At 46.9% G+C, this 20466-nt stretch overlaps 1 protein-coding gene across 2 annotated transcripts in view; it reads left to right on the top strand.

The window, feature by feature from the left end:
* adkb (adenosine kinase b) overlaps window positions 1-20466 on the top strand; it is a 156872-nt gene that overhangs the window by 18877 nt on the left and 117529 nt on the right. For both annotated transcript variants that reach the window (XM_062526614.1, XM_062526615.1), the window contains exon 4: window positions 2939-3017. In XM_062526614.1, coding sequence (XP_062382598.1) covers window positions 2939-3017 — 79 coding nt within the window. The remainder of the gene's footprint in view (window positions 1-2938; window positions 3018-20466) is intronic.

The raw sequence follows: 20466 nt of genomic DNA, 5'->3' as shown, positions 1-20466 counted from the left end.
ATTTTTCCATTATGTGGGAGCGTCGCGAAACACCTTTCCCCTCGTTTTCACACCTCCTCCTGGGCCCCCCCCCCCCCCCCCCCCCCCAACAATACTCTCACATTGCCTTCCCAGGAGAGAGTGTGATCCGCGTGGGAGTAGACCTCTTCGCCTCTCCTCCAACACCCCCCCCCCCTCCCTCCTCTCTCTCTCCCCCACCCACCCTGTGCTGGAGAGACTGCTGTAGGGCCAGGCAGCATTCGCTAGAGTTGCTTGTTCACTGGCTCATTTACGGAGCCTATTGTGTGCTAATCCTCTGGTAAGCCAGAACTGGCTACTTAAATGGGGGGAGATAAGGGCCTGGAAAAACCTGCCTGAAAACATCAAGTAGCAGGGCCGCGTGGAGGGCAGGCAGGGGGAAACCGATGCACTAACACTTTCCAGCGACGGATTAGCATTCAAGAAGCATACATATTTAACAGAATCCGGCATTAGGGCCTACGTCTTAATGCATAATCAGGGGAAACCTCCACTTCAAGTTATGGGTGGAAGTTATAGCTCATCCGTGTATTGCTCTTCTTCTGGGAAATGGCATGTAAAATTTGATACCGCTTTACACATTTTAGCAGAGATTTTTAATAAGTGTGGGAGTGTAAGGTTAAGTAGGCTAATCAGGCATTTTATGTTCCATGTTAATACACGTTTTTAAAAGGTAATTGAGTGATTGCATAATGAGAGGAAACTGAGGGAAAAAAGTCATCTTTTTACAAGGTGGGCTCTTATATGAGTGTGGATTAATTTGTGTTGTTGCAAATTACATCTTGCACTTGACAAAAAAGTTGGACAACATCTGAGCTTTTGGATTAATTAAAAACAGCTGTTTGTTTGAACCCCTTCTCAAGACACGTGGACTCGCACAAATGAAAGCCTTTTGAAACCCACTTCAGGCAGATTGAAAAAGAAAAATAGATCCACTTCTTCGATGGACTCACCGAGGGATAGCAGTTTAAGTGTAGCTTTTTAAAAAGGGTCTCTTCTCCCCTCATCTTACTTTAATAAGGCTAACTACAAACACATGTGTCGAAATGTCAGTTTGGCTTTTATCAAACTGACATGAAACTTTTTTATTTGCTCTTTTTTTACTCGTATCGTTTGTGGTTGAGTATTTCAAAGACCAGATCCCTGATTTTTTTTCTTCTTTTTTTTTATTTTTTTCTTCTTTTTTATTGGTACCAGTTATTCTTTTTTTTGTGTGTTCTTCTCCCGCTTTCTCTCTTAAATTAGGCACTCGCATGTTAATAGCGTTAGCCAAGCCGTTGCAAATAGAACATGATGCGAGCACATTTTTTTCTTTTTAACAGCGCTCTGTTCTCATTCTTTCTCCCTCTCCCCAAAAGTTTCGCAGTGGTGTCAGTTTATATTTTTGCTGCTTACCCACCATTTTATAAGCCCCATGTCTGGAGTGTGGTGGGGCTTCTCGTGGGATGATTAGGGAGGGAAAAGGGCTTCATAAATGGGTCAATTGAAATCTGAGCTTTTACCCATGACTCACGACTGGAAAGCATATTATTCAGGCCTGCCAGCCCCCCTCAAAAAGTGCTGTAGGTCTGAATGATAACCGTCGTAACAATTTCCATAGAAACTGGTGGCCTATATTTATGTAAGTCTTTGACTAGGATTGATCGCGGTGGTGAGTAATCACCCCCTAACCTCCCCCCCCTACCCGCACACCCAAACCCCATTCACTTGCTTTTTGATAGCTGCAACAGAGGCAATGTAGCCACATTTTATGAGCATCAATTAGAGTGATGAACTGGCATGCCATATTAGCTTCATTGTTACGGTGTTCAGCGCAATCTCCAATCAGCTCCCCCACCATCACCATCCCCATCCCACTCGCGCTCCCTTCTTCCCCCTTGCACCAGTTGATTGCTCCATGCGAAATATGCCAATGTGCAGTGAACCGCAACAATGAACTGAACTCCCCCTAAAAGTTTCAACTCCTCTCCTCTGCTGGCGCGGCTAAGAAAACGATTCCAGTTTTTTGGTTTTTGATGCTGCTTCGTTCTCGGGGTCATCCAGTGGACAAGTGTTGTGCATACATCCGTCGAACGGCGTCTAGGTATGTCTCGTTCAAAAGCTTTTCTTGTTTGACACCCGGGAGGTACTTCAACAGAGCCTCTGTCTGAATCCTGAAAATGCTCTTTGAGATCTGCCCCAATAGTCGTCTCTTTGAAGAGAAATAAAAATAAGAAGTAAATAAGCACACACAGAACTCGAGCAAACACTCCACTCCACCACACTTGAAGTCCTCCCGTGGCCCTGGGGCGTTTGTATGACTTCACTTTTTTTTACGACTCTTCCCCATAAACGCGGAGACGCAAAAAAACAACAAACATCCCAAAGCCGTGCGCCGAAATACCGTTGACTTCATCCGTCTCCCCCTAACGATCCCGTAAAAGTCATTTTCTCATACCGCGCGTTTATAGTCACAGATCCTTCCCACCTTTACCCCCCACCACCATCGTGGCTCTAGATGATCCGCAGGTGCAGCTGCAGTTTCCCCCCTGCTTAGGGTAAACAGAAGGTGTTGATGGCAATAGCAGAATGCTATTTTTGAAGCCACCAGCCATCAGTGTTAATTGAACAGAACATCTATACAGTCACAGAACTTGTGAACTTGTGACGTGAAAAAGAACAGTTTACTGTAATTCAAATTTTGTTTTTGTTTAAATGTGGGACTGTGTATTGTTGTTTGAACATGTTTGCATGGGTCTAACGATCGGCAAAAAGGATTGTGGAACGTGTTCCTGACCACGTACGCTACTTTAGAAGGTTTATTCTGAGCCTTAGTATTTGTAAACATGTGGTGGAGTGTCTTTCTTTCTTTCTCTCTCTCTCTTTCTCTCTCTCTGACTCTCTCCCTTAAATGCCACCCTGTTTCTTTCTGTGTGTCCAGGTTTGAAGAGATCGCCAAGAAGAACAAAGTGGAGTACCATGCCGGCGGTTCTACGCAGAACTCTGTCAAAATTGCCCAGGTTAGATTGCAAGAACGCTGAATCCCACACATGCACGGAACAGGAACAGGGACACAGACATGATGTACAGTACACACCTCATCATAGCTGTCCCTTGTGTCTGATGATGATGCCCACTCCAGGGAAGGGGATGCCACTTCATGTGGCTGTGGAGGCTGACGTGTGAGCCACACATTAGCCCACAGGTGGGGCAAGTGAACATTGATGGGGTGATACTAGCTACCCGATGATGTCGTTGGGCCCTCTTGTAAAAAAGGTGTCACACACACACACACGCACACACAGTGTGATACACACACACACGCTTACTGTGCATCACATACTGTATGCATAGAGAAATAAACAAGTGTTGTGCATAAGCACACATACCAACCGTAATAAATGTGACAAATTACTTCCACATTGGCAGACACATACACACACACATGCAAAGTACTACATTCAGGCTACTCCTATCTGATGCTTCGTAGTATGTCTCCAAAAGCTGCTTCAGTATCGAGAAACGAGCCATTCATGTCCCTCACAACCCACCCTGAGCATGAAACATGCCCACGACCGAGAACGTGTTTAATATCCGCAGTGTTGTACAGTTGGCCTAATTTCCTGCAACGTATCAAACATCAATTAGGAGGAATTATGTGTCGAGGCAATTAACATGTCACAACAAATTATAGCCAACAAGTGCTGATCTCCCTCTCTTTTTTGCTGCTGACTGTTCCACTGATTTGCGCTTCAAAAGAGTTTTTCTCCCAGTCTGGGGAGTGGTCCAATTCCAAAATAGCTGTCAGAGGCAGTGGGGGGGAAAAAAGAAACATAAAGCCGTGAATACTGAACCTCTGTGCGCCCCTATTGTAATTATGAGAAATTCTGACACATTGATTTGGTGATAAGAGCGAGGGTTCAGAGAGTTGTACACACATCCACAAAACGTTTGTGTGTGTGTGTGTGTGTGTGTGGGAAGCGTACACACACACACACACACACACACACACACACACACACACACAAACACGCTTTCACACATATATAGATAGGCGTATGAATAGAGGAGCCATGCACGGTAAAAAGGATTTTTTCCCTGGCCCATCATGGATATTTTTCTTTTTGTCAGTGCAATGTTTATAAGGACATTTATCATTGCTGCTTGTTTATGTGTTTTGTGTGTGTTTTGTGTGCGCGTGTGTTTGTGTGTGTGTGTGTGTGTGTCTGTGTGTGTATGTCTGTGTGTCTGTTTAGGCAGTCACGTCTCGAGGCTGCCAGCTTTTCTCAGTGCAGTGGAAGACAGTAAACATCCTTTTCAAAGAGACAAGAGTGATATGCACCTCTGCTGCAAACACTCTTTAATTATGAAGATCACAAGCATTTACATAAAACTCCCTCTGCAAAGCCCCCCTTGTGGGACGAGTACTGACACATTAACTGCCAGTTTTATTTCATTTAGCACGGAGGTGCCTCCTCCATCATACTCAAATGTCAGCCCTTATTTGCACGTTGTCGAGCCGAAGCCTGCTGAGCTCTTTCTCTGCCCACATGCATGCTAGTTTGACTTCATTACAACCTGTTACAACAGCCGGCTGGAATCGACGCCGTTGATTTTGAGCCAAGCTGAGCGAACCGGGGAGGGTTCAATCCAGTTTTTGGAAGTGTGGAAGACGTGGATTTTGAAGTGCAAGGTGTTTTTTTTTTTTTTTTTTGGTTTGTTTTTTTTCTCTCCTCGTCTTGCCATATGTTTATTTTTATGTGTTGGCAACGGCAGTGTAGGAATGCACCAGGGTTGCTGGATAGGCGGGCACATCTGTGGAATCAGATAGAGAGTACTGTCGTACACCCCTACCCCCCCCCCCCCCCCCCCCCCCAAACATTCTCACATCCTGATGAGCTGGTCTCATAATAGCTTTCCATTCAACTTTATGAAAGTGGATTCTACCTATTCAAGTAGAAAATCCTCTGTGGAAATTCTTGGAAATTGCATAAAATCTCAAGTCAAATACGAAATTGTTTTGTGGATAGTGGATTAAATCCCTATTCACACAGACTAAGGTTGAAAGGTAATGGGTTGATTCATATCAAAATGCATTTGTCATGATGTTATGAAATGTTTCTGTGTAAATTAAGCTGACAAAGTTTACATTTTGACCCCATAATTGTTCACAACTCCATCTGTTATTAGAAGAGTTATTTTTTATTCTTCCATCTGCACTAATCGGCAGCTTTTCCAGTCGTGCGTGTGACCGTGCCTACTTTCTTCCGCTTGTTATCGCGTGTGTCTGTGTGTTTAAGTGATATCTCCCAAAGAACCATCAAACCTTGGACAGTTACTCACTGCAAAGGCTACATTGACTGATTAGGTACTCAAGGTTGTGAGGTTAAAGGTCAACTTCATGTGTGGTTTGCTTCAGGACACTCTGATACTCGGAAGCTTTCTGTTGAGTTTGCTTTGGTTGTAAATGTAGAATATCTGATTTGTTCGTCAATCTTAACATAATGCAAATTACTTCTGGTGTTATGTGGTTACGTCTTAAAGTATCTGAGCTGTTAATATGTCTAATTGACTTCTGTTGCAGTTGGGTATAGTTCACTTACTCAAAAATGTTAACTGTTATCTGAACTCTGTTACCTGTTCAGTATTGCCAAAACAAAACAAACCAAAGACATCTGAATTATATGTCACTCTCTGTAGCATTCTGTATCATCACATTGTAGCACGTAAAAAAAATGTGCAGTATCAAAAAAAAAAACTGGTTTGTATTTTTTTTTTTCGGAAGCGAGATCTGTCAAAATGCAGTGATGAGACGGGCACGGTGATGGGGTTGGGTATGCACACATCAAAGGCGGCACCGTATAAATGAGATCTAACGCGGCATGGTGGTGGGCAGGTGCTGCTTGGAAGAGGTGCCATCGCTGGCAGAATAGAGAGAGGGTGAACCCCCCCCCCACCACAGACACACACACACACACACACAGACACAGACACAGACACAGACACAGACACAGACACAGACACAGACACAGACACAGACACAGACACAGACACAGACACAGACACAGACACAGACACAGACACAGACACAGACACAGACACAGACACAGACACAGACACAGACACAGACACACACAGACACAGACACAGACACAGACACAGACACAGACACAGACACAGACACAGACACACACAGACACACACACACACACACAGATATACATATGTACACAAATACCAGGTGTGGTCTGTTTGAATCAAGTGGAATGTAAGCCTATAAGCCCTCAGATGTTCTGCCTGTGGACCCTGTCAATGTTCTCATGAGCACGTGACAGGAATTGGAGTAAACAAGCAATGTGAAAATAGTGACAGCATTTGTTGGTGTGTAGAGGGTATTTATGTGTTAGGGTGTGTGTTATATATTGCATCTCAGGTTCTTATTTTTTAACTGTTTGTTATTTGGTGACGGGAAGGGTTGTACTGATTTTAACATGTTTGACCAATACTGATGCAGATGTTTTAAATGACAGTCTGGGCGTTAACCTACGCCAATACTGATATGTTTTATTTGCTTGTTTACCTATTTTGGTTGTTACAGGCAAAGAAACAAAAATATTCATTGTATCGCAAATGGAAAACTTGGGCAACAGGACGGACCTTCCAATCAACCAGATTGGATATGTGTTTGTGCGATTGGTGTACGATAGATGCACTCATTCTCTGGTCGTATATATAGATATATAAACACGGTTCTAAAATGTGGTTGAGAATAGTACCTACTGTAAGCCCTCTAAAACCTAGGAAAGCCTGGGAAGAGGTCATTCCTTAAATCAAGCACATGGAAAAATCAGACTGGCATTATATCAACACCGAAGCTAATTAAATGTCTCTTAAAAAGCTCTCTACCCATCTCTTCATCTAACAAATATTTAAGCCCCTTGTGAGCATCTTCATGCTAACAATGCTGTCTGTGAGCATAACTCGTGTGTTATCTCCTAAAGCCGCTTCTACACAGGACTCGCCTTTTTCGCATGTCGTGACATTTACTCGCTCCTGTCTCTCTGAGCTGACATAATCTCTCATCTCAGATCTACAGACACAAGGTGCTGTTATTCTTTCTTAGTCTTCTGTGGATTAGATTTAAAGCTTCAGCACCCGCAGAAGCAGCAGCAGCAACAACAGCAGCCGCCGCCGCCACAGGCTTTTGACTCTGTCTGGAGAACCTGAGGTGTACTGAGGAGTTTTTTTTGTTATTATTTTGTGTATGTGTGTTTGATTTGTGAGTGTGTGTGTGTGTGTGTGTGTGTAGGTGTGTGAAAGAGTGTTCATATTAGGCTAGCAGCCATCTTATCTAACACAGCAGGGTCTCTTTTTTACCGCTAGGGGCTTCTTGGATGGACCTCTACCTACCTGCCTACCTGCTCCAAGCGGAGCCAGAGAAGAGCAAACACGCTTGGCTCTGAGATCAAAGACAGGTGTGGGAAAGAGGGGGGGAAAGAGCAAAGGAGCTAGAGTCAGAGAGATGGAGGGAAGGGGGGAGAGAGAGAGAGAGAGAGAGAGAGGGAGAGAGGGAGGCAAGAATGTCAGAAAGATGGGATGGGGAGAGGAAGAAATTGAAGAGAGGAGGAGGGGAGGTCGGGTGGAGAGATAGCCAGAGGGAGCTGCAAACCTGCTCAACTCTGTTTACAATTACCTGGAGAACATAGCTCAGTGCTGAACACACACAGTGTGTGTGTGTGTGTGTGTGTGTGTGTGTGTGTGTGTGTGTGTGTGTGTGTGTGTGTGTGTGTGTGTGTGTGTGTGTGTGTGTGGAGATCCTGATGGATGCAACTCTGCCCAGATAGCTAACAGCAGTGTGTGTCCATTCCACGACCTCTCTGTGAAGAAAATGATAAATATCAGAGCATCACCCCCTTCTTTTCGCCCATCGACATTTTTTGAAATGCAAAGGCAGGCTGTTTATTGTGTGACATGCTTTTTAGAGATTGATGTTGTCCGTGCGTTGTGTGTGACTATGTTAAGATTCTTTTTAACGTACTGTATGCACAATTAACACACGTTTAGCTTCCAGCAGAGTCAGACCGAGGCTCTGTGTATTTTCCTTGTGTGGAAACACTTTCACATAAAAAGTAAATTGTCGCTTTACATAAGAGGTCAAGGCATTCTACGCTCAACCCCCCCCCCCCTCTGCCACCCCTCCACCCCCCTCTCTGTCATGGCCACAATGTCGGTCTTTGTCTCGCGCTCTCTCTCTCCTAGCTTTCCTCCAGACATAATGTGCAGTGTGTGGGTGTGGGTGTGGTGAGGTGGTGGAGGTGCTGGTTGTGGTGGTGCTGGTGGTGGTGCTGGTGGTGGGGGAGGGCAGTTTGAGCAGCCCTGCGTTACATATGGGTCTAGAGGGGCTAATGTGAAGCACATGTGTGCCGTGCTGTTGAAACGTCCTCCGAGGAGAAAGAAAAGCCTGTAATGAACTGTGCTGAGCTGGACCAAGGGGTGGCTGGGGAAGTGGTGGTGGTGGAGGTGGGGGTTCCCCAGTATCAGATTTAGCGAGGATCTTTTAAGCGGGTTTGATGTCTTCCTCGCTTGGCAGGCGTCTCCCGCAGGGCCCCCTCTTCGAACCCCCCCTCTCTCCGAACTCCCCCCCCCCCCCCCCCCCACGCCCCTTCGGTTGTCTCACAGTTTGGCATGGCGGCGGGCAGCTAAACAAATAAGTCGAACCCGACGCCGCGTCGAAGCGGGGAAGGGAATGATGAAATGCCGATGCCGCTGCCGCTGCCTGCTCCCACTTAGAGGATCGGCAAGTACTGAAGTCTGGAGGACGGAGCTGGAGGGGTGTAGGGTAGTGTGGGGGGGGGGGGGGAGATGGGTGGGGGAAGGTGGGGGTTATGAAACCACAATGTCGTGCTTGCCTGGCCGAGATTTTAGCAGGGGAAATAATATATTGGCTTGGAACACCACACACACACACACACACACACACACACACACACACATTCTGGAGGTCTCCGTGCAGTTTCATGTTTCCCCATTCAGCTTTGTTTTTACTTGTAGTGTCTCTGATCCTCCAACTGTTTCAAGAGAAGTTAAGCTCCTCTGTGGTAAACAAGCCAACATTGACTCAACCACTCAAAACTGGGACGTCTTCTCGGTCCTTCAGGTCTCACAGATGTCTTCAAGTACATATTCATTATTTATCTTTCTGGGTTACTGGACCAGTGTTGTCAAGGAGCTGGTTAGTGTTTAAATATATTGCCATTCATGGAATCGCAAATCAAAAGTTATTTTCATTCATTACTTTTTGTGTCTGTTTATGTGCGCATGCGGTTGAGTTGTGGCTTTGGCACGGCTGCCGAATATGATTTCCCCCATCAACCCCCCGCCCCCAACCTACCCCTTACCCCCTACCCCCCCGCTCCCCGGGCCCCATTCACTCCCATTCCTCTCCCCACATCTCTATCTCTCCAGGGGGAGAGCTGTCTGGGAACCACAGGTGTAGATGGAGGAGTCATCGCCCCCCCCCCCCAGTTCGTTCGCACGCGCTGCAGACACGTTTCTCTCACCAGTCTCCCCGGCCGGCAGAAGGCAGCGCCTCGTTGGTGTTTACGAGTGATGTGCTCATATGTGCGGGGGGCCATAGGCACCAGCTGACTGCAGACAGCTGTGGAAACCAGTCTACACACACACACACACTCTCTCTCTCTCTCTCTCTCTCACACACACACACACACACACACACACACACACACACACACACACACACACACACACACACACACATCCCCCACACCTTCATCAGGTTCCCACAGTTCCCTTAGCCTTTCCGATCACCGCTCTTGACAAACGTCAGCGCCAGGGTCTAGCCAAGAGAGATGGCTGACCCCCATCACCTCTCGTCAGTCAAAATGGTGCCAGGTATTTACAAGAGCCAGTGCCAGGATGTGGTTTGATATCATAAAACTGGAGTAGTTGAGAGAGTCTATCGCCATGAAAATCCTGCAAAGGTGATGGGTGATGGAAACTTCATGGTAGCAGTTTCCTGGCTGATCTCAAGAAGTTGGGACATTTCAAATATAGTGTAAACTTCAAACATTTTAATAAAGTATAGTACAGCACAGTGTAGTGTAGTATGTAGATAATATTTGTGCTGGCTCTTTAATTCCTGGTTGTTCATTATTGTAAAACCACCAAATGCCAGAAGTCTATAAACTAAAATCTGTTCTTCAGCATTTATATTTGCCATATGTTTTTTTTTTTTAAATTATTCTTAGTTTGGTATACTTAGGACCAAAGATTGATTCAAAACAGTATATTTCTCTCTAAGAAGAAGCATCATTCAATAAACATCCATGTCCTGGGGCAAACTACATTACAAACAATTGTGGTGAAATATGTCTAACCTCAGTCCAGCTTTATCTATGAACTCATTGTGATTAGACACACTTTGAAAGGGTATAACTTGATCTAACCATAGAAAAATGAATCCAGAAAAGTTTAAATGAAAAGCAGTGAATCTGGGAAAATAAAATGTAAAACATAACAAAACAGTGGAATTAATACTTGTATTGGATGTTCTTCATCGATATGAATGGTCAGAGATTTTTTTATAACATTTTCCATGAAAGTGCTTTTTGGAATGTCAGATCCCCAGAGATCTCAACACGTGTTGTCATATGTCTTGATTGTATAAATGGCAGCATCCTTCCTAATTTTCTGTTCAAGGGTTTGGTTTCTCCTGTTGACAGATGATGTCTGTGTCTATGAGAGAGTTGGTTGTGATGACATTTAGTTAAACCTTAGTAATGTCTTGTTGGCTCGCTGTGAGAAGCATAGCATTATTTATTTCCCAGATGTTAGCCAATTTATTACCAAGTCAAATCGGTACTCGTAAGGCAGGCAGTTAGTGTTGCCGTCAGACTTCACTTTCTATTTGATTGTCACACTTGGTCGAGCCAGCTGTGGGGAGCCATATAAACGGAAAGACACAGACCTTCTGGTCCTCCTGTCCAACGGCGTCATTCAGTGTCACATAGAAAAGGAAGCGAATTAACCTGTGGGGCGTCGATGACTCATATCATGCACTGATCGATTGTTCTGTATCCATTCAGTGAAGTTTGGGCTTCAGATGTGCCTGCATGCTGACTGCAATCCATAGCAATACAGTACTGTAAGTGTCAAGATCCCTAGAAAACATTTTAAGTTTGGTACTTAGGAACATGGCATTTATAGGCATTCTACTGAAAAGGGTCAGTGTTCAGTAGTCGCACAATAAGAGTGTTCATTTTCGATATCCATTTTGGGTATTTCAGGACACTTTTAAATATGTGTTACCATTTTGCAGGTTCATTGCTAGCATTTAATTATTTTTCAGCCTTAGCATAGTGTTCCTTCAGGTGCCTTGCATGTTTAGAGTCGCAAGCAGCAGATGTTGATGTTGATGAAACAGCGCTACTCAAACTGTGGGCTGCCGACTGCCACTTGTTTGCCATGACTGGGCCTCAGGCCAAAGTAGTCGGCGAAAAGCTGCCCTAAAAGGCTCGGGCCGCTAATGACTCTAGAGAAGAGGCGAGGAAGAGATTCGCTAGCCCCTTTCTGACGAGGTGGTGGGATGGTTGGGGACGTGTAGGGAGTGGATGTCCAGTGTTCAGGGTTTTGTTTTTATGTGATGGAAGTTGTGGGGGTCGGGGTGGGGTGGGTGTGGTGGGAGGGCTGATGCACGGGGGTGGTGTGTGTGTGTGTGTGGGGGGGGGGGGGGATTGGTGGTGTTGAAAGGGGCTGTTGGTGTTGCACAGTTGCCAGGAGTCAGGATTGCGGTGTGACAGAAATCCGAAAAGACTCGCATGAAATGGACTGTCATGCGCGTAACCGCCAGCACCGGGCTGTCAGTGGGCTGACGTTACGTGACGTGAGGCGAGGCATCGTGCGGCACTGAGACCCGCGGAATGAGTAGCCCCCCCCCCCCCAAACACACACACACACACACACACACACACACGGTCATACACACACACACACACTATCCTTTTTTCGCTTCAGGACTCTGCCTGTCTGTGTGGCGGCTGAAGGCACAAACTGCAAAAACTGCCAGCCTAAACTTGACAAATCGCCCATCGTCTTGTCAGGAGAAACGTCTGCCTTTAACGTGTTCGCTCAGGCGAATTTGCCACATGGGTACTGACGACGACGACGACGAAACGGCCCCAGTGTTGCACTAACAATAATTCCCAACAGAGCCCTCACTCCTCAATTAATGCCGTGCGGTTGAGGTCTGTGTTAATGTAATATGTCAAGGTCGCACTCATATCTAAATGGTATTTAAATGTTCTCTCGTTTTTTTATGTTTCAGTTTTATTTTTTTTCTCTCTCTCTCTCTCTCTCGGCAGAGGGAAAGTGGCCGTTGTGTTTATTTGGCGCATTCTCTGCATGCCCCCTTGCTCTTGCGGCAAAATTGTTGCATAGCAACAAAGAAAAACAGCTTTAAATATTTGGGTTAAAATCTTTGCAGGCGAGCACAGACGCAAGGTCTGTAATTATTTCTGTGATTTTTTTTTTTTTTTTTTTTTTTCCTTTTCTTCCTCCCTTGCCTCTTTCCAGAGGTCACAAGTTTAAAGAGTGCTACAGCACTGCTATTTACAATTTACACAAGCATGTTTTTTCTTTCGTTTTTTTTTTTTTTGGTCGCTCAAATTTTGTGTTTTTCAGTTGGGCCCCGTAGGTTGGATAATTTACACCCAGTTAATTATTTGCCCCTCAGACTCGTGTGGAACCTTGGATAAGTCGATTATTGAAGTCATTATAATTTTTTTTCCCTTTAAAAATGTCGTTATCCGCGTCTTGCACCTGTTAATCCACGCCACCACCCTGACTCCGGTGATGGGGTGGGGGGGGGGGGTGGGGTGGTTGTCGAAGTGAGTGGAGGGAGGCAGAGGTGCGAGGAGGGTGCAAATTTGATGTGATGCGCTTTCTGAGCCCTGCTGCTACCGCCACCGCCGCTGCTGTGCGAAGGTGGGAGCGAAGGAAGGAAGGAAGGAGGGAGAAAGAGAGGTGGAGAGAGGGAGGGAGGGAGGGATGGAGAGAGATGGAGCATGGGTGGGTGATGGGTGGGTGTGCAAGGGAGGGTGGGGGTGCAGTGTGACTCTAGACAGGTGACAGACAGACACTAGTAGTGATGGTTCTTATCTTCCTCTCTTGCTCATTGGTTCGGTCCCTACCTCCCTCTCTCTCTCTTGCTGTGTCTTTCTTCCTCTATCCTTCCCTGCACCCCCCTCTCTCTCCCTCTCACTTCTGTACCTATGCAGCTCTCTCTCTCTCTTTCCCTCTTTCTCACAGACTTTTTCTTTTCTCTCTCTCTCTCTCTCTCTCTCTCTCTCACACACACACAACCTCTTGCACCCTTCATAGTTTTGTCTCATCACTCACTTTGCTTTCCTTCACACTGTCTTTATTCTTTTATATTTTCATGCCGCAGTTTCTTTCCTCTTCAGCCCACTCTGCTGCCCCCTGCTTGTCTGTCTGTCTGTCTGTCTGCCTTTCTGTGTGTCTGTCTTACTCTTTCTTCAACCCACGCATCTCTCTCTCTTTCCCTCCCTATACACTTCCAATCTGTTGTGTCTCTTTTTCTTTCAACCCAATTTGCTATCTCTCTCTCTCTGCTCTTTCTCCTTTTTTCTTTTTCCTCTCTTCTCTCTCCTTTCTACCCCCCCCCCCCCGTTCCTCTCGGTCTCTCTGTTAGAGAGCCGGTGGGGAGTTGGCTGGTTGGAGCGAAGCACTCAGACGTAAAACGCTTGCCAAACGTCGGTCCCCCTCACATATAAATTGCATCATTAACATCGCCGCGATTATTCCGAGCTCCCCCGCTGGCTTTATGGTGTTCTGACTCAAGTTAACTGTTACGCCCGCCAGAGACATTTTTATTTTCTGTTTGAGTGAGTTGTTCTCAGATGTGTGGCACGATTACGCCGTCGTTTTCCTGCGTGCACTCCAAAAAAGAGCAAGTCCAAGAAGGGTGCACCCAACTGCACCCTGCTAATATACGTACGTACGCATGTATGTGTTTGTGTGTGTGTGTGTAGGGCAGAGGGTATGCTATCGGACATATGTAGGTCTCGCTTAAAGAGTGTCACAAATCAGACCTTACATGCCCAAAAGAGGTTATAAAGTTCATTGTCTGTGAAATGGTTCTGAGCCTGATGTGGGATTGCAAACACCTGTAGCTGTCCCTAAGTGCTCTATAACTAATAACTGCTGTCTTTAGATTCTGTGGCAAGTTGCATGTGTCGTTTATGGCCATCACGATGAGTTACAGGTCTGTGCTGCAGCTTACTTGGCCCATCCGAGCAACGCTCTGACTTTGACAGTGCTGTGAACGAAAAATGTCACCAGACGGCGGATAATGGTTCCATTCTCTCCTCTTCTGTGGCGAAATGGGCAGACGTGGGCACGGTCTTCGCAGAAAAAGGCGTCGGGAACCTTCTGAAGTGGCCGGCCGTATCCAAAAACAGCAGACCGACCTGCCCCCCTCTCCCCCTTTCTCCTCCCCTCCGCTGCCACCAACATCCCCTCCCACCACTCCCCCCCGCTAAACCGCACGGCTCTCACTTTCACCTGAACAAATGGATCCTTTAAAGCACAAAGTGCCGAGCCTTTACTTTCCCTGTTGGCACAGAGACCAAAAAAGCCCTTGGAACGGTAACAGACATCCCCTGGCTCAGGGAGGTGGTGATGGTGGTGGTGGTGGGGGGAGAAGGTAGGGTCAGGTTGGGTGGTGGAGGGACTCTCTCTTTAATAGTCGCGAAATAAAGGCTCATTTATTTTTGTGCCCTGGCCCGAAGCCGCCCCAGGAAATAGCAGCGTTTCTTGATCGGGAGCAAATCCTATTAACTTACAGGTCCTCTCTCTTGCTCAGCAAGTAATGGGGCTACACCTTAAGACTTTGTGAAAGCTCAGACCGCCCGCCCCCCTCCACCCACTCTCTCTTCATCTCCCCCACTACCACTGTACCACATCAGCACCACCACCACCACCACCACCTCCTCCACCTCTTTTCTTCTGTTTGATATGTTGATATCCATGTCTGCAGGGCTCAAAGGTGGAGGTCCAGTGTTAGGCAGCGGTCTAATCAAGTCAAGCGATCTATACAGCGGCGGCAACAAGAGGCGACGATGTTGATACCCGACTTGTCGCGTTCCCAACAGGCCCCGTTCACACGTTTGCCGCCTGAATAGCCCAGGACCAGAGGAGGGGTGGCAGAAAGAGGGAGAGAAAGGAGAGGGGGGGGCGAGGAGGAGGGGTGCGTGTAAGGAGGGTGTGGGAGGCGTGGTGGTGGTGGTGGTGGTGGTGTGGGGGGGGGATCAGTTCAGGATTGAGTTATCCGAGCCCCTGAGAATTGAAAAGCGATCCCGGTGCGGCGTTTGCTTTCTCAGGGCAGCGATAGGAGCTGTCGTTTTTATTCTCTCTCTCTTTCTCTCAGTTTCTCTCTCTCTCTCTCTGTCTGCCTTCTCTCTTTCTCTCTAACTCTCCTTCTCTCTCCTTCTCTCTCTCTCTCTCTCCCTCCCTCTCACGCAGACTGAGAGAGGCTAAGCGCGAATGCTGAGGACCTCCTGAGGCTCTCTCTCCTCCATTTCTTCCAAACAGACCCACTTTCCCCCTCCTCATCCTTTCTTTTTCTTGTTGTTTTAATTTATTTAAACCACACTCATTTTTCCTGTGTGTGCTGTAGAAAGGCTGGAGAAGTAAAAAAAGAGAAAAAAAGAAGTACAGAGTACAGCGAGCAGCTTTCATGAAGCCGTCTAACAGATGTCGGGATTGTAGTGTTTGTACTAGGCTGCGAAGCCTCAATGTGAAAACACGGGCCGATGCTGGTTAGCGTTTATTATTTTCTGTCAGGAAATCACCCCTCAGAAAAAAGAGAGAGAGAGAGAGGGCAGAGGAGAAGTGAGAGTGAGACCGATGGATAATTACTGAGAAGACCGCAACAGAGGTGGAAGGGCAGAAGTGTGTGTGTGTGTGTGTGTGTGTGTGTGGGGTGGGGGTGGCTAGAAGTGGGGAGTGCTTGGGTTGAGGAGATTGGGGGAGGTGTGGGGGGGGGGGGGGTTAAACTGCCTGTGTGAAGCTCAGCAGATTCTTAGCCCTTGAGTGAGTAATTGCCTTTCTGGGTGACTGCAGATGATTTTCATCCTTGGCATCCAAAAAGCTGTCCAAAATTGAGAGTCTCTCCGTTTCTCCACTCTGATGACCCCCATGAGTGTACGCACACACACACACACACACACACACACACACACACACACACACACAGACTGAGACGAGCATAACAAACCTTCATTCTCCCTCTTCATATCCGTTAACTCCAAAAGCCAACTGCTCCATGTTATCCGAGTCACTAATATTTTATTACCCTCTCCACATGGTTAAACGTGCAAATAATCTTACATGGCGGACCAATTTATAGTGGTGGTTTCTCTCTCTCTCACACGCACACACGCACACACACACTCTCTCTCTCTCTCTCTCTCTCTCTCTCTCTCTCTCTCTCTCTCTCTCTCTCTCTCTCTCTCTCTCGCACACGCACACGCACACACACACACATACGCACACTTACTTAACCCACTACAACCACCACCGCCACCTCTACCCACGAGCGCTCCAATCTGCGTTGGGCTGCAATGCACCCTGTAATGGACCCTAATGATTTCATAAATAAAACACAACGGGGGCCGCGCCGGGCTGCGGGAGGACTGAGCGAGCACGGCGGGGGCGCCCGCCGCCAAACATGGCTGCTTCAGGAGGCAGGATGGCACCGGAGCCCTCGCCGTGCTTAATGTCACATGACCGGCGTGGCAAATGGGCCGTGTCTGCAGAGGCTTGTGAATTCGTGCGCACTGACGTAGTCGACTTCGTTGTCGTCTTCGTCGTCGTTGTCTTCCTCCTCCTCCTCCTCCTCCTATTCCACCCCCATTGCTGTCATGCTGAGCGCCTCTTTCTCTGTGTGTGTGTGTGTGTGTGTGTGTGTGTGTGTAGACTGTCACACTGCTCTCTCCCAGTCTATCGGGTTCCAGCTTACACTTGCACCTGCAGAATTTATTACCTGTACTTTTCAGCTTTCCGCAGGAAATGCACCCGCAATCTCCCCTCAATAAACAGGCTGATTTATACCCCCTTCACGTCGTGTCTGAGGCCCAGTGTGAAAAATATACCGTTACATTTATGTGCGTTAAAAAACTGATAGCGGTAGCGCCAGAGTCTTCGAAAGGTGGTTTCAGTCCAAGGGCTGAGTGTCAGGGGTCGTATGCATTTCCTCAAGAGATTTCAACAGTCTTCTGATGTACTTTTAAACCATCATTTTCTGTAAGGGGTATGTTCACTGTGAAGAGCCATTTTGGCAAAAGAGCTCAATGTAAAATGTGTTAAAAAAAAAGAGTTTTCTTCTGGATCAATACACTCTCTCTAGCCCAGATTCGGCGCATATCTTCCTCTCAATATTTTATACGGGCTGTTAAGAAAGACACCCATTGCGCAATGTTTGAGCTTTGTCTGGCTCTCATGCGTTGTAGCTCATTTATCATAACCAATACCCTACAGAGCTCTTAAAAGTGAGCATGTCAAGGAAAGTGGACAACGAAGTAGAGATGTAAGATGCCATCGTGGACACATTAATCAATGGTTAAGCCAAACCACACAACACCACACAATTTAGGCAAAATACCACATACAGAGGGTTCCATGAAGGGCACTTCAAAAGAGAGACGGAGATGGTTTTATCTGGAAAAGCTTGTTTCAATCTGGTAGGCTAAACTGGATTTTTTTGTAGCAGTAGAAGTTAACGGCGGTAGAGCAAAAAGCCAAACCACTGCTGAATAAACAAGTAGCTAATGAAAGAGACATGGACAGTGTTGGGTCACTTTTTTTCAGATCTAGAACAGTCCGACTGATGGAGCCTCATTGGTCTGGGTATTGCCTGCAACCTCACAATGCGATGTCCATAACATATCTGACAGTTATTAACTGTATAAGCAAGTTTGTTTTTTTTAATACCGTATAGAATCGATACAAACATATCTATCTAAGAGTAGCCGACATCACAATATCTCCGTAATATTGATAACTTGAGCACAGCCCTAGGACCTCAGGCTCATCTCTCAACCCATTTTTTTTCAATACTGTACCATTAATGAACCTCATTTATCAAATATGAATTTTTCAGTAGCTAATTTCTACATTCTCCATGGGATATTCGGCTTCCTCCTCTCTGTCCTTTGTGTGCCAGTCGGGGCCTGCTTTGGTCTCCAGGCGATCGATGCCCACGAGGCATTCGGCACTGCCATGTGTTGTGATGACTTACAGGCACAGTTCACAAGCCGTGCCTGAACCCATCACCTCACGTCGAGGTGAGACCCCTACGGGTGTCCTTTAGCGGTGGAGCCTTGACGAGCACATGTTTAACAGCCTGTCGTGCGTGTGTGTGTGTGTGTGTGTGTGTACTGTGTGTGTGTGTGTGTGTGTGTACCGTGTATGTGTGTGTGTGTGTGCACTGTGTGTATGTGTATGTACTGTGTGTACGTGTGTGTGTGTGTGTGTGTGTGTGTGTGTGTGTACGTGTGTGTGTGTGAAGACTCAAGCTGGTGCCAGGGATGCTCTTGAACATGCCTGCTGCTGCTACCGCCTCTCTCGCCGCCACATGTTCTCATGCATGTTAAAAAGCGATCGCTGTTAACCTCGTTTGAATTAACGTCTTCCCGGCAATTAAGATAATAACGGCCCCTAATTAGATTTTTAATGTACCGCTGTGAGAATTTTTCCCCCCCTTCTTCCGTTTGGGGGTGGTGGGGGGGGGGGGATAATTGCAGCAGATTCACTGTTTTCTTTTTTGTCTCCTCCCTCCTCACTTGGCTTCCCCCTCATCAAGCGAGTTGAATTCTCATCTGATTAGATGACTGGTGTGATTTGAGATTGCGGATGATTGTAGTTGTCGAATCCCTTCGCCACACGCGTGTGTCACGCTGTGCTCGGATGTGCCAAGGTTAATTTACTCTCAAGGAAAAAGCTAGAACAGGGGCTGTGCGCTGGCTCATAGCGCCGTGTCGCCAGCAGAGACAAGTTTCGACTTTTTTATTTGAAGTCGGCATTGTTAGCATAAATACCTCCCGATTTGACGTGCGTAATTATCACGCAAATAACGTCGTTGAACTGTGTGGTTTCGCACATCACACATCTCCCTTTCAAGCCAGCTTAGGGAGATAGTTTTTTTGGCAAGTCAATTTTTCACATGAAACGAGACATCTTTTCTAACGCTGCAGACAGTTGACTACATAGTTGCTTTTGTCTGAAGCCCACAGCTCATCACACACACATACTTTCTTGTTGTTTGATGTTTCAGGCAGGTCGTAATTGGCTAATCGAAGCCAGGCCTTGACTGCTCTCTGAGGAAAGCTTGTGCCACAGCACATCATATTTTTTTTGCCGACGAACCTGTAAATAATTACTCGCATGTCAACATTGTTGCCTCTGAGCCATGCTGGCAGATGGAATTGTTTGCCATTTTTTTTTATCGGAGGCCGGGGCCGTTCGGCACAAGCAGGAAAGCCTCTCTTTGTTTGCGTCTCTGTTGACGTTGCTGGAGCAGCAGACAGCGCGGTGGCTTGAGGGATGAAGGATCGGGTAAACATCTCGGCGTGAGGAGTCGAAACCACCTCCTGCGCTCGAGTGGCCACAATATCAGCACCATTCGTGAGAGGTGGAGAGCGCGAGGGAGGGAGGGAGGGAGGGAGAGAGAGCGAGAGAGACCTGAGAAAGATCTGAGATCCATTGCACGGAAAGAGAAAACACAAATGACAACTGCACCAAAAAATGGCTACATTTGCTGCAGGGGGGCTGCTAACCGCCTGCAAGCGCGGCGGGTTTAATGGCGGCTCCTCTCAGCATAATTGTCTAGTTATTGAAAGGCAGATGGGATGCAGCTTCAAACTGGGACACGTTTTCACGCTACCTCTCCAAACAAGACAAACAAAAGACGAAACTGACAAGGAAAAACATACTGTTGAGTGGGTGGCAGAGAGAGAGAGAGAGAGAGAAAGAAAGAGAGAAAATGAGAGAGAGTGAGAGAGAAATAGTGAACAGAGGGTGAAAAAGGAGAGAAGAGAGAGATAGAGAGAGAGAGAGAGAGAGAAAAAAGGAAAAGTGTGTTTGTCATGGAGCTGTCCCTCTAGTGGACGCGTTTCCACAGAAACAGATGTGGCGCGTAAACAGCGAAGCAGCCAGTTTGGGCCTTTGGGGGCACGTTGCTGTGGAGGCGTAATGAGGTCGGGCGCGTCGTGGCTGCCTCTCGGCGTCCTGTCGGCACCGAACTTGATACTTGCTTCGCTAATTAAACCCCCAGTCAGTCGCTCATCCGCCAATCGATCCCCATAATTCGTCGGCCACATACGACGACTGTGCCTTGAAGTGGTAATGCCACTGAGCATTCGATTGGCCATA

This window comes from Sardina pilchardus, chromosome 22 (genome assembly GCF_963854185.1).
Source record: "Sardina pilchardus chromosome 22, fSarPil1.1, whole genome shotgun sequence".
Taxonomy (NCBI): Eukaryota; Metazoa; Chordata; class Actinopteri; order Clupeiformes; family Clupeidae; genus Sardina; species Sardina pilchardus.
The sequence above is the reverse complement of the archived record's forward strand: the minus strand, read 5'-3'. Positions and strand labels throughout refer to the sequence as shown.